Source organism: Natator depressus, chromosome 24, assembly GCF_965152275.1.
Source record: "Natator depressus isolate rNatDep1 chromosome 24, rNatDep2.hap1, whole genome shotgun sequence".
NCBI classification, from domain to species: domain Eukaryota; kingdom Metazoa; phylum Chordata; order Testudines; family Cheloniidae; genus Natator; species Natator depressus.
This window is the reverse complement of record NC_134257.1, coordinates 22839216-22853408: the sequence shown is the minus strand read 5'-3', so window position 1 is coordinate 22853408 and position 14193 is coordinate 22839216. Positions and strand designations below refer to the sequence as shown.

At 67.0% G+C, this 14193-nt stretch overlaps 1 protein-coding gene across 4 annotated transcripts in view; it reads left to right on the top strand.

Moving 5' to 3' along the window:
* The window catches only part of BCAM (basal cell adhesion molecule (Lutheran blood group)), a 38704-nt gene extending 26579 nt beyond the window's left edge, over positions 1 to 12125 (top strand). The window contains exons 9-17 of one of the 4 annotated variants that reach the window (XM_074938854.1): positions 1190 to 1305; positions 1703 to 1844; positions 2872 to 2999; positions 4254 to 4392; positions 4591 to 4629; positions 4785 to 4805; positions 5591 to 5738; positions 11078 to 11192; positions 11524 to 12125. In XM_074938854.1, coding sequence (XP_074794955.1) covers positions 1190 to 1305; positions 1703 to 1844; positions 2872 to 2999; positions 4254 to 4392; positions 4591 to 4629; positions 4785 to 4805; positions 5591 to 5738; positions 11078 to 11192; positions 11524 to 11529 — 854 coding nt within the window. In that variant the 3' untranslated portion in view covers positions 11530 to 12125. The remainder of the gene's footprint in view (positions 1 to 1189; positions 1306 to 1702; positions 1845 to 2871; positions 3000 to 4253; positions 4393 to 4590; positions 4630 to 4784; positions 4806 to 5590; positions 5739 to 11077; positions 11193 to 11523) is intronic. The other 3 variants (XM_074938856.1, XM_074938855.1, XM_074938857.1) reach the window with 3 other exon arrangements.
* The last annotated feature ends 2068 nt before the right edge of the window (positions 12126 to 14193 follow it).

The following is a 14193-nucleotide window of genomic DNA, read 5'->3' as shown; positions in this document are numbered from 1 at the left end:
ATACGCCATCCCCCCCCCCACGTCAACTGTGAGTGCCCCAGGGGCTGCTGGGAGATACGCCATCCCCCCCCTCCCCACGTCAACTGTGAGTGCCCCAGGGGCTGCTGGGAGATACGCCATTTCCCCCCCCACGTCAACTGTGAGTGCCCCAGGAGCTGCTGGGAGATACGCCATCCCCCCCCTCCCCACGTCAACTGTGAGTGCCCCAGGGGCTGCTGGGAGATACGCCATTTCCCCCCCCACGTCAACTGTGAGTGCCCCAGGAGCTGCTGGGAGATACGCCATCCCCCCCCCCCCCCCACGTCAACTGTGAGTACCCCAGGGGCTGCTGGGAGATACGCCGTTTCCCCCCCCCACGTCAACTGTGAGTGCCCCAGGGGCTGCTGGGAGATACGCCATCCCCCCCCCCCCCACGTCAACTGTGAGTACCCCAGGGGCTGCTGGGAGATACGCCGTTTCCCCCCCCCACGTCAACTGTGAGTGCCCCAGGGGCTGCTGGGAGATACGCCATCCCTCCCCCCCCGGTCAAATGTGAGTGCTCCAGGGGCTGCTGGGAGATACGCCATCCCTCCCCCCCTCCGTCAACTGTGAGTGCCCCGGGGGCTGTTGGGAGATACGCCATCCCTTTCCCCCTGCCCCCCCCCCCCCCGGTCAAATGTGAGTGCTCCAGGGGCTGCTGGGAGATATGCCATTTCCCCCCCCCCCACAGTCAAATGTGAGTGCCCCAGGGGCTGCTGGGAGATACGCCATCCTTCCCCCCCCCGTCAACTGTGAGTGCCCCAGGGGCTGCTGGGAGATACACCATCCCCCCCCCCCCCCGCCCCCACATCAACTGTGAGTGCCCCAGGGGCTGCTGGGAGATACGCCATTCCCCCCCCCCCCCGTCAAATGTGCATGCCCCAGAGGGTGCTGGGAAATATGCCATCACCCCCACACACACACATCCACTGTGAGTGTCCCAGGGGCTGCTGGGAGATACAATTGAAGTGGGGGAGGGGTGGCATGAGTGCCCCGGGTCGAGTTGGGGGAGGGGTGGGGGGAGTGCCCCAGGGTGGAGAGGGGAGGGGTGGCATAAATGCCTCAGGGAGCTGGCTTGGGATGCTCACACCGGGAAGGGAGGGGGTATGTTTTGAGGAGCCTTCTGCATTACAGCTTAGCCCATCCCTGCCCCTCTCTCCCCCCACAACAGACCTGGACCCCCTGACCCTGCACCCAGGCAGACGAGTGACAGTGCCCCTGGGTGGAGATGTCACACTCACCTGCTCCGGACAGGGCTCCCAGCCCCCGAAACTGGTGTGGAGGAAGGTGAGATCCACCGGGGCTTGACTAGGTATCAGCAGGCCCTGCAGGGGGGCCTGTTTATACAAGGACCCTCCCCCAGCACTGAGATGCAGCCACCTCTGGGGTGGGGTGCAGGGGCTGTTTATACAGGGATCCCTCGCTTGGCACTAAGATGCAGCCGCCTCTGGGGTGAAATGAGGCAGAAATCTCACAAACCGTGATTTTTCTAGGACATTTGGGTAATAGCTGATTCTGGGGAACCTGCTCCTACTGAACTCCCATCCCATGCCCTGTAGCATAGCGCCCCCAGTACCAAGTGGGGGCATTGGGGCCAGCGCTGACTGCCAGGGCAGAGCGCCCCCTACTGAGCCCCCACCCTGCTCCTTGCAGCACAGTGCCCCAGCGTCCTCTCTCATTGCAGGGCAAGGAGCGAGTGGCTCATGGTGACACCCACACCCTGCACTCGGTCTCGTACCACATGGCCGGCACTTACACCTGCGAGGCCTCTGTGCCCAGCGTCCCGGGGCTGCAGCGGGACCAGACCATCCAGGTTACCGTGGAAGGTACAGAGCTCCCTCCTGGTGCACAGATGTGGGGCGTGCCCCCCAGCTGGGACAGGGCATGGGGTGGCAGATCAATGTCGAATTCCCAAGGCCTCGTCTCCAGCAGAGCAGGTAGCCCCGCGTCTCTCTCTGGGCAGAGCCCCCAGCGTGGGTGCAGCGTAAGGCTGACGGCAGAGCCGCACCACCTCCCGCAAGGACGTTAGCGACGCTGTGTCTATACCGGAGGATAGGGGCGTTTGCCAGCAAAGCCATGCGCGAAGGTGCTGGATTTTTCACACCCCTGACGGATGGGATGGGGCCCAGGGGGTGAGAGCATCAGAGCACACACGGAGGCTCGCCTGGTACCGTTGAGCGTTGGCAGAGCCCGTGTGGGCAGGAGCGTCAGACCGAGAATCCACCCTCCAGACACGCGCTCCGGCATCTCCGCTGCCTCCGTGTGGACCCCTGAGTCTCCATGTCCGGCCACAGAGCATTGTGGGTGCAGACTCGTCCGTTCAGACCTGTCAGTTCTAGCCCCTCCTTGCCCCCGGCCTGCCCTGCTCGGCCAGACGAAGCTGGTTGTCCTGTATCCCCACATGGGGTGGCAGGGCAGAGGTGGTGGACAGGCCCTGGCTCAGAACCATACCACAGGGGGCTCTGCCTGGGGAGTCCTGGAGTGGCCGGGTGCCGTGACGGGGAGTGTTCCAGGCTCGGGGGGCGCAGGGCCCTGGGGTGTCCCCTTCTGGGGCAGGGGCCAGTGATGCCCAGGAACAGGGTCAGGGTGGGGGCTTGGTGTCCAGGAACCTGGGGATGCAGGGTGGGGCTCCCTGGGGTCAGGAGCTGAGGTAGGGGGACACCTGGTGGCAGCATGGGAGGGGATCCATGCCAGGGCAGCTGGGGACTGGTACCCAGGGAGGAGCAGTGGCAGGGGAGCTGGGGGCATGTCTCTGGGGCCAGCTGGGGGTCCCTGGGTGCAGGGAGCTGGGGAGGCAGAGTTGACATGGGGCCCAGGGGGTGTCTACATCTCTGACTTTTCCCCTTCCCTCAGGGAAGCCGGAGATGGAGGAGCGCCCGACCCGGCACCAGCTCCTGGCCGAGGGGCAGCGCATCCAGCTGACCTGCTCCGCTCTGGGGCACCCTGAGCCGGAGCTCAGCTGGAGTCTGCCGGGGGTGAAGGTGAGGGGGCAGGGGGAGGGGACCTGGTGCAGCGGTGGGGGGGTTCAGGGGGGCTGGTATCTAGGGAGGGCAGAGTTGGATGCGGCAGAGGTGTGTCTCAGGTGGGAGGGGGTGAGGGCACAGGATGGGGAAATCCCTGTAGAGAAGACCCCTCTCGCATGAATCATAGAATCATAGAATATCAGGGTTGGAAGGGACCCCAGAAGGTCATCTAGTCCAACCCCCTGCTCGAAGCAGGACCAATTCCCACATGCCCCAACTGCACCTCCGCCCCCAGCCTGGGCTGCTCCCCGCCCTGGCAGGGAGCTCCTCTCTCCCCCCAAGGCCCAGCTGCTCCAGTGACAGCTGCATGGTCGGCAGCTTCAGAGGAGTCAGGCATTCGTGACTGAGCTGAGCCTGGGAACTGGGGGGGCAGCACTGGGTGGCCACACGGGGGTCATGATCTTCCCCCGTACCCCCAGGACCCGGATCTCACTGCGGCAGGGCAGCTCCCCCACGCCCCGCTGGCTCTGCAGAGCCCTTGTGAAGCGGGTCTCGGCCTGGCGGCCGCGGGGGTAGGGTTTTCCAGTGTGAGCCCTTGTGCAGGGGGCACGTGTGGGGTGACACCCCCTGTGCTGGCACACAGCCGTGGGAGGCAGCACAGTTCAAGCCCCCCCGGCCATACGTGCTGGAGGCTGGGACTCGATTTGCTGCTCCGTCCCAGTGTGACTGCCCTTGACACCTCCCCCCCCCAAGCCCCGAACAGCCAGACAGGGCGGCAGGGCAGGAAGAGCCCCAAAGGGGAGGGGCACTTGGGGGGCAGAGCAGTTGCGGGAGGCGCATAGAGCTGGGGGGCAGCAGGGAGGATCTGGGCCCCATGGTGCTGGGATGTGTACCTGCCCCCAGGAAGTGTGTCTACACAACACGCAGCCCGGGCTGTGACTCAGGTACGAGCCCAAGCCCCTGCTTCTCTCCACACAACCTGGTCTGACTCGGGTCAGCGAGTGCTTGGGACCCAGGTCCTGAGACCCTGCCAGGAGTGGGAGAGAGCCCCCGTCGCAGGCTGTGAGGGTCCAAACCCTGTAGTGTGGACGCAGGTTACACTGCAGCCCCGAGGCAGAAGGGCTGGGCAGCTGTGACGCTCGGGACGTTGAAATAGCGAGTCCACCAGCCGGGTGCCAGCGAGCAGCGCACACACCCCCAGAGTGGCCGGGTCCCCACAGGGCCATGTCCAGAGCTGGGAGAGGGTCCCTTACCCCTCGTGTCCCCCCTCAGCCGGTGGTGAGCAGCACGGGGAACCGAGTGATGAGCGAGGTGATGGTGGAGGTGACGGCGGCACTGGCCAAGTCCGGGATCTGGTGCCGGGCCAGGAACTGGTTTGGGGAGGCCACGCAGCACTTCATCCTGGAGATTGGTGAGTGGGGGGTGGGATCGGGGCTGCAGGGGGAGACCTGGGGAGGTGAGTGGGGGCAGGTAGCTGGGGGGACAGGGATGGTCAGGGTGGGGTTGGGAAGGGGTAGTAGGGAAACAGAGCAGGAGGTAATTGGGAGGTGGGGGGGCATCTCTCCATCTGGGCACTGACCTGTGTGTCTGTCTTTCCCTCCCGTGGCAGAACCCCCAGCAGCTACCCCCTCCTCTTCCCCCCCAGCAGGTGAGTGCCCCTTTCCCATGGGGCTGGGTGGGGGGGGTGATGCCTGGAGCAGCTGTGCCCCCCAGGCAGTGACTGGCACCAGTGCTGGAGCCCCAGGGGGCTCTGGGGGTCGTGCCCCCACTAACCTCCTTCTCCCTCTTGTTCATGCTGTCCAGGGGACCCCGTGCTCCGGACAGGTGGGTGTTGGCGGGATGCGGGTGGGGGATTAACCCTATTGGGTGCCAAGCCCAGAACTGCCCAGGTGGGCGTGGAGGTCTCTGAGCCCTGAGGGGGGAGGGAATGCATAGGGGGCTCTAGATGGTTTAGTCCATGGTGTGCACCTGGGTGTCCGGTTCCGTCTCCGTCACCCCCCTCCAGCCGGGGCACTTGGCGCCTTGCTCCTTCCCCAGGAACAGAGTCCAAACAAAACCCCAAAGTCGTGGGGCCCGAGGACCAGGCCTGTGACCCCGATCTGGGATCACCAGCTTCTGTCCCTTTATTCCCGAGGCTTCCACCGTCCTCACGCCCGTGGTCAGGGAGCCCCAGGCCCACTCGGCTCTTGTGTTCCAGCCACAGCCTGTCAGACCCCCCTGCGGCTCCTACCTTGGCCCGGTCCCAGTGTCCGTCGCAGCCTGCGCTCTCCTGGCCTCTCTCGGGGTCAGCCGCACATGGGGCTGCCTGGACCCTTCAGCCCCCTGCTCACCGCCTTCAGACCTTCCTGTTATAGGAACCTCCTGGGCCTGCTTCTCCCCAGCTGGGTCTGATCCGTAGTCACACGTCTCCCTCCTGATGTCAGAATGGGCTCGTTAGGCTCCCCTGTCATTGCCAGCTTGGAGTTAGACACCCCATGGCAGGGACCCAGGTGTCCAGGCTCACCCACTTTCCCACAGTGGGGGGCGCTGAGCCCCAGGGAGCAGCAGTGGTCTGGGGGGAACGTAGGGGACCCAGACGTCCGTGCTCACCACCCCCTCTCTCCCCGCAGGCGGGGGCTCTGAGCCCCAGGGTGGCAGCGGCGCTGCGGTTGTGGCTGTCGTGGTCTGTGTCCTGCTGCTCCTGCTCATCGTCGGCTTCTTCTACTGCATGCAGCGCCGGGGCCATCTCTCCTGTGGGGGGGGGGAGAAGAGATCACTGTGAGTGACCCCCAATGCCCACAGCCCCCCCAGCCAGAACACCCCTCCCCCCTGGGCTGCATGCAGCGCCGGGGACATCTCTCCTGTGGGGCAGGGGAGAAGAGATCACTGTGAGTGACCCCCAATGCCCACAGCCCCCCCAGCCAGAACACCCCTCCCCCCTGGGCTGAATGCAGCGCCGGGGCCATCTCTCCTGCGGGGCGGGGGAGAAGAGATCACTGTGAGTGACCCCCAATGCCCACAGCCCCCCCAGCCAGAACACCCCTCCCCCCTGGGCTGCATGCAGCGCCGGGGCCATCTCTCCTGTGGGGGGGGGGAGAAGAGATCACTGTGAGTGACCCCCAATGCCCACAGCCCCCCCAGCCAGAACACCCCTCCCCCCTGGGCTGCATGCAGCGCCGGGGACATCTCTCCTGTGGGGCGGGGGAGAAGAGATCACTGTGAGTGACCCCCAATGCCCACAGCCCCCTCAGCCAGAACACCCCTCCCCCCTGGGCTGCATGCAGCGCCGGGGCCATCTCTCCTGTGGGGGGGAGGAGAAGAGATCACTGTGAGTGACCCCCAATGCCCACAGCCCCCCCAGCCAGAACACCCCTCCCCCCTGGGCTGAATGCAGCGCCGGGGCCATCTCTCCTGTGGGGGGGGGGAGAAGAGATCACTGTGAGTGACCCCCAATGCCCACAGCCCCCCCAGCCAGAACACCCCTCCCCCCTGGGCTGCATGCAGCGCCGGGGACATCTCTCCTGTGGGGCGGGGGGGAGAAGAGATCACTGTGAGTGACCCCCAATGCCCACAGCCCCCCCAGCCAGAACACCCCTCCCCCCTGGGCTGCATGCAGCGCCGGGGCCATCTCTCCTGTGGGGGGGGGGGAGAAGAGATCACTGTGAGTGACCCCCAATGCCCACAGCCCCCCCAGCCAGAACACCCCTCCCCCCTGGGCTGCATGCAGCGCCGGGGCCATCTCTCCTGTGGGGGGGGGGAGAAGAGATCACTGTGAGTGACCCCCCAATGCCCACAGCCCCCCCAGCCAGAACACCCCTCCCCCCTGGGCTGAATGCAGCGCCGGGGACATCTCTCCTGTGGGGCGGGGGAGAAGAGATCACTGTGAGTGACCCCCAATGCCCACAGCCCCCCCAGCCAGAACACCCCTCCCCCCTGGGCTGAATGCAGCGCCGGGGACATCTCTCCTGTGGGGCGGGGGAGAAGAGATCACTGTGAGTGACCCCCAATGCCCACAGCCCCCCCAGCCAGAACACCCCTCCCCCCTGGGCTGAATGCAGCGCCGGGGCCATCTCTCCTGCGGGGCGGGGGAGAAGAGATCACTGTGAGTGACCCCCAATGCCCACAGCCCCCCCAGCCAGAACACCCCTCCCCCCTGGGCTGCATGCAGCGCTGGGGCCATCTCTCCTGTGGGGGGGGGGAGAAGAGATCACTGTGAGTGACCCCCAATGCCCACAGCCCCCCCAGCCAGAACACCCCTCCCCCCTGGGCTGCATGCAGCGCCGGGGACATCTCTCCTGTGGGGCAGGGGAGAAGAGATCACTGTGAGTGACCCCCAATGCCCACAGCCCCCCCAGCCAGAACACCCCTCCCCCCTGGGCTGCATGCAGCGCCGGGGCCATCTCTCCTGTGGGGCGGGGGAGAAGAGATCACTGTGAGTGACCCCCAATGCCCACAGCCCCCCCAGCCAGAACACCCCTCCCCCCTGGGCTGCATGCAGCGCCGGGGCCATCTCTCCTGTGGGGGGGAGGAGAAGAGATCACTGTGAGTGACCCCCAATGCCCACAGCCCCCCCAGCCAGAACACCCCTCCCCCCTGGGCTGCATGCAGCGCCGGGGACATCTCTCCTGTGGGGCAGGGGAGAAGAGATCACTGTGAGTGACCCCCAATGCCCACAGCCCCCCCAGCCAGAACACCCCTCCCCCCTGGGCTGAATGCAGCGCCGGGGCCATCTCTCCTGCGGGGCGGGGGAGAAGAGATCACTGTGAGTGACCCCCAATGCCCACAGCCCCCCCAGCCAGAACACCCCTCCCCCCTGGGCTGCATGCAGCGCTGGGGCCATCTCTCCTGTGGGGGGGGGGAGAAGAGATCACTGTGAGTGACCCCCAATGCCCACAGCCCCCCCAGCCAGAACACCCCTCCCCCCTGGGCTGCATGCAGCGCCGGGGACATCTCTCCTGCGGGGCGGGGGAGAAGAGATCACTGTGAGTGACCCCCAATGCCCACAGCCCCCCCAGCCAGAACACCCCTCCCCCCTGGGCTGAATGCAGCGCCGGGGCCATCTCTCCTGCGGGGCGGGGGAGAAGAGATCACTGTGAGTGACCCCCCAATGCCCACAGCCCCCCCAGCCAGAACACCCCTCCCCCCTGGGCTGAATGCAGCGCCGGGGCCATCTCTCCTGTGGGGCGGGGGAGAAGAGATCACTGTGAGTGACCCCCAATGCCCACAGCCCCCCCAGCCAGAACACCCCTCCCCCCTGGGCTGCATGCAGCGCCGGGGCCATCTCTCCTGTGGGGCGGGGGAGAAGAGATCACTGTGAGTGACCCCCAATGCCCACAGCCCCCCCAGCCAGAACACCCCTCCCCCCTGGGCTGCATGCAGCGCCGGGGCCATCTCTCCTGTGGGGGGGAGGAGAAGAGATCACTGTGAGTGACCCCCAATGCCCACAGCCCCCCCAGCCAGAACACCCCTCCCCCCTGGGCTGAATGCAGCGCCGGGGCCATCTCTCCTGTGGGGGGGGGGAGAAGAGATCACTGTGAGTGACCCCCAATGCCCACAGCCCCCCCAGCCAGAACACCCCTCCCCCCTGGGCTGCATGCAGCGCCGGGGCCATCTCTCCTGTGGGGGGGGGGAGAAGAGATCACTGTGAGTGACCCCCAATGCCCACAGCCCCCCCAGCCAGAACACCCCTCCCCCCTGGGCTGCATGCAGCGCCGGGGCCATCTCTCCTGTGGGGGGGGGGAGAAGAGATCACTGTGAGTGACCCCCAATGCCCACAGCCCCCCCAGCCAGAACACCCCTCCCCCCTGGGCTGCATGCAGCGCCGGGGACATCTCTCCTGTGGGGCGGGGGAGAAGAGATCACTGTGAGTGACCCCCAATGCCCACAGCCCCCTCAGCCAGAACACCCCTCCCCCCTGGGCTGCATGCAGCGCCGGGGCCATCTCTCCTGTGGGGGGGAGGAGAAGAGATCACTGTGAGTGACCCCCAATGCCCACAGCCCCCCCAGCCAGAACACCCCTCCCCCCTGGGCTGAATGCAGCGCCGGGGCCATCTCTCCTGTGGGGGGGGGGAGAAGAGATCACTGTGAGTGACCCCCAATGCCCACAGCCCCCCCAGCCAGAACACCCCTCCCCCCTGGGCTGCATGCAGCGCCGGGGACATCTCTCCTGTGGGGCGGGGGGGAGAAGAGATCACTGTGAGTGACCCCCAATGCCCACAGCCCCCCCAGCCAGAACACCCCTCCCCCCTGGGCTGCATGCAGCGCCGGGGCCATCTCTCCTGTGGGGGGGGGGGAGAAGAGATCACTGTGAGTGACCCCCAATGCCCACAGCCCCCCCAGCCAGAACACCCCTCCCCCCTGGGCTGCATGCAGCGCCGGGGCCATCTCTCCTGTGGGGGGGGGGAGAAGAGATCACTGTGAGTGACCCCCCAATGCCCACAGCCCCCCCAGCCAGAACACCCCTCCCCCCTGGGCTGAATGCAGCGCCGGGGACATCTCTCCTGTGGGGCGGGGGAGAAGAGATCACTGTGAGTGACCCCCAATGCCCACAGCCCCCCCAGCCAGAACACCCCTCCCCCCTGGGCTGAATGCAGCGCCGGGGACATCTCTCCTGTGGGGCAGGGGAGAAGAGATCACTGTGAGTGACCCCCAATGCCCACAGCCCCCCCAGCCAGAACACCCCTCCCCCCTGGGCTGAATGCAGCGCCGGGGCCATCTCTCCTGCGGGGCGGGGGAGAAGAGATCACTGTGAGTGACCCCCAATGCCCACAGCCCCCCCAGCCAGAACACCCCTCCCCCCTGGGCTGCATGCAGCGCTGGGGCCATCTCTCCTGTGGGGGGGGGGAGAAGAGATCACTGTGAGTGACCCCCAATGCCCACAGCCCCCCCAGCCAGAACACCCCTCCCCCCTGGGCTGCATGCAGCGCCGGGGACATCTCTCCTGCGGGGCGGGGGAGAAGAGATCACTGTGAGTGACCCCCAATGCCCACAGCCCCCCCAGCCAGAACACCCCTCCCCCCTGGGCTGAATGCAGCGCCGGGGCCATCTCTCCTGCGGGGCGGGGGAGAAGAGATCACTGTGAGTGACCCCCCAATGCCCACAGCCCCCCCAGCCAGAACACCCCTCCCCCCTGGGCTGAATGCAGCGCCGGGGACATCTCTCCTGTGGGGCGGGGGAGAAGAGATCACTGTGAGTGACCCCCAATGCCCACAGCCCCCCCAGCCAGAACACCCCTCCCCCCTGGGCTGAATGCAGCGCCGGGGACATCTCTCCTGTGGGGGCGGGGGAGAAGAGATCACTGTGAGTGACCCCCAATGCCCACAGCCCCCCCAGCCAGAACACCCCTCCCCCCTGGGCTGAATGCAGCGCCGGGGACATCTCTCCTGTGGGGCGGGGGAGAAGAGATCACTGTGAGTGACCCCCAATGCCCACAGCCCCCCCAGCCGGAACACCCCTCCCAGCCAGAACACCCCTCCCCCCTGGGCTGAATGCAGCGCCGGGGACATCTCTCCTGTGGGGCGGGGGAGAAGAGATCACTGTGAGTGACCCCCAATGCCCACAGCCCCCCCAGCCAGAACACCCCTCCCCCCTGGGCTGAATGCAGCGCCGGGGACATCTGTCCTGTGGGGCGGGGGAGAAGAGATCACTGTGAGTGACCCCCAATGCCCACAGCCCCCCCAGCCAGAACACCCCTCCCCCCTGGGCTGAATGCAGCGCCGGGGACATCTGTCCTGTGGGGCGGGGGAGAAGAGATCACTGTGAGTGACCCCCAATGCCCACAGCCCCCCCAGCCAGAACATCCCTCCCCCCTGGGCTGAATGCAGCGCCGGGGACATCTCTCCTGTGGGGCGGGGGAGAAGAGATCACTGTGAGTGACCCCCCAATGCCCACAGCCCCCCCAGCCAGAACATCCCTCCCCCCTGGGCTGAATGCAGCGCCGGGGACGCCCGCCCTGAGGCGGGGGAGAGATTGTCAAGAACCCCCCTCCCCCTCCCCCTGCCTGGGGCGGGTGGCAGAAATCCCTGTGTGAGCCCCCCCACGCCCACCCCCTCTGTTTCCCTTGTCCCCCATCTGTCTGTCTGCTCCCTGTGGTGCTCACTCCTCCCTCCGTCCCGCAGGACACCCAAGGAGGGCGGCGCGGAGGACCCGGCTGTGGAGATGAAGACGGACAAACGGAACGAGCAGACGGGGCTGCTGAGCCCGAGCGAGGGCGGGGGCGACGGGGGCCACGAGGTGAGCCACGGGGCGCTGCTGGGGGCAGCATGAGGTGAGACGGGTGGAGGGCCCTGGGTGGGCAGCAGGAGGGAACGGGAGGCCTGAAGTGAGGGGGCTGCAGCTTTGGAGATGGAGGGGAGGATGGGGGTGGAGACCCTGGCAGAGTTGGGGGGACACTGTCCTCTAAGCCAGGGAGTCATGGGGGTAGGGGGGAGAAGGAGAGTGGGGCAGCAGCTGCTGCTTGGACCCTGGGTTGTCACCTGCTGGGGTGGGGTGGAGGCTGCCGGTGGGGGATGGATTGGGGACATGGGGTCAGTGTGTGATTCTACCCTCCCCCCACCCCTCCCAGTGCTGAGCCCTGCCCCCAGCGGACAGCTGAACCGGGAACCCCCCCAGAGGCAGAGGAGGCTGGGACTGCGGCCGGGAGAAGATGGGCTTTGTCCCCCGTTTCCCCCCCAGGGAGCTGGGGGAGCATTTACTCCTTCACCCCCAGTTCTTTTTGTGTCAATGCCTCGTTTATATCAAGAGCCTTTTTCAGATGCTCGGGGGCCTCCCCTTGAGCCCCCCATGGACTCTCCAGCCCCCCAGCACACACTGTCCCCCTATGAGTTCCATCCCCATGGATTCCCTGCTCCCCTCAGCATCTGGAGAAAGGGGAGACCCCCACCTGTCCCCAGTTATGGGGGTCAGGGCCAGGTGGGCATGTTCCATCCATGCCCAGCCCTCCCACAGCACCCCCCTGACCCACATCCACTACACCCCCAGCAGCCCCCCAGCTCTGGTACCCTCAGGATCTATCCTGCCCTAGCACCAGGGTCCCCCCTTACCCACAGCACATTCCCCTCGGGGTCTAACTGCTCATGGTAGCAGCCCCCCATCACCTTCCCTCCACCACCTCCAACATTGGTACCCCCAGAACACACACCCCTCCCCCCCCTGCCCTTCCCTGTGTCCCCCAACACCTACAGCCTGTCCCCCCCCCCCCCCCACTGGGCTGTATGACCAGGTGGCCCCCCGCCCGGTACTGTATTTGTCTCTGGTTGTGAATGTTTTTTTTACGAGACCTGTTTGTTTCCCAGCATTTTGGGGGTGGTTCTGCTGCCCCCCCAAGGGATCTATTCCTATCTGTGCCCCCATCCCCGGGGCCTTCTCTAGTCGTGACACTGGCTTGGGATGTGGGTGTTTATTTTACTGCAATGTCTGTTGGGGGTACTGGAGCTGAGATGCGGGGGGGGAACCTGGGGGATCCCTGAGACGGGGCAGGCCCCCCACAGGAGCCCTGTTCTGGCAGCTCTACTAACCCCTCCATGGGATCCCCCAGACCTCCACCTTCCTGCTCCGAGGTGCCAAGAGCCTGGGGCCCTCCCCCAGTGAAAGACCTGGGCCCCTGCTCCAGCCACAGGGGCCAAGCCCCATCCTCCCACCCTGGGGAGCTGCAGTCCTTCGCCAAGTGCTGACCCCTCCCCCCCTTGAGCCCAAATGGGGCTATTTATGGCTCTCTCCTGCCCCCCAGCTCAGGGGACACCACGGAGGGGCGGGGGGAGGGAGCACGGACCCCGCCCCCCCACCAGAATTATCCATCCCCACCATCATTCCAGGCCTGACGAGGCCCCATCAATCCCAGCACCCTTGTCCCCCGTCTCCACCAGAAGGGGATGGGGCTAGGACCCTAGGCCCCCCTTTTCCCAGCCAGCCAGCAGGGGGCAGCAACCCCTGAGCAACCCTCCCCCGGCATGGGCCACCACCCCCTTGGGAAGAGCCTTCGGGGAGGGGGCTCCAGCCGGGGTGAATTTCCCCCCCATCCCCAGGGGCTAGTCGGTCTAGTCCACAAGCCCCCCACATAGGGGAACCAGCTAGCAAGGGGGGAGGGGGTGATAGGTAAGACGAAGCCCTGAATATCAGGACATCTGGTCACCCCACCCCCTTCAGCTCCAGTGGGGGCCCCCCCATTATTCTGCCTGTTGCCTGCTGCCCCCCCCTTCTACTTTACACTGAGGCTAAGTATTAAAGATTGTAACGCCTCCCCCCCACCTGGCTCCTGGTCTGTACAGCGCGTCCTCTGCTGCTCCGAGAGGCATTTCCTGCCCCCCTGGCCTGGCCCTGGGCCCCTTTGAACTCCCTGCCTGCAGGGTGGGGTGCTGGGGGCGTTGTGTAAACAGAGGATGCCTCTGCCCCCCCCCCCTTGGCCCAGCTCCTGCTGGGAAGCTGCTCCTGGGCGGGGCAAGTCCCCCGGGGATTTCCCAGGGAGGGCAGATGGGGTGGGGGATTTTAGGCTCTGGGCCTCATTGGCACTGGGGGTTTGTTTGCAGTTGCAGAGATGGTGAAAAGCAAGGCCCTTAAAACCAGCGCCCGGGGAGCGGGAACGGCGCGAGGCGAGGCGGGCGCCAGGGGAGCGGGAGCGGGCGCGAGGCGAGGGGGGCGCCAGGGGAGCGGGAGCGGGAACGGCGCGAGGCGAGGGGGGCGCCAGGGGAGCGGGAGCGGGAACGGGAACGGCGCGAGGCGAGGGGGGCGCCAGGGGAGCGGGAGCGGGCGCGGGGCGAGGCGGGCGCCAGGGGAGCGGGAGCGGGCGCGGGGCGAGGCAGGCGCCAGGGGAGCGGGAGCGGGCGCGGGAACGGCGCAAGGTGAGGGGGGCGCCAGGGGAGCGGGAACGGCGCAAGGCGAGGCGGGCGCCAGGGGAGCGGGAGTGGGAACGGGGAGAGGGGGGCGCCAGGGAAGTGAGAGCGGGAACGGGGTCAGGGGGGTGCCACAGGAACGGGGCTAGGAGGGCGCCAGGGGAGTGGGAGCGGGGCGAGGCGGGCGCCAGGGGAGCGGGAGCGGGCGCGGGAACGGCGCGAGGCGAGGGGGGCGCCAGGGGAGCGGGAACGGCGCGAGGCGAGGCGGGCGCCAGGGGAGCAGGAGTGGGAACGGGGAGAGGGGGGCGCCAGGGAAGTGAGAGCGGGAACGGGGTCAGGGGGGTGCCACGGGAACGGGGCTAGGAGGGCGCCAGGGGAGTGGGAATGGCGCCAGGGGAGCGGGAGCG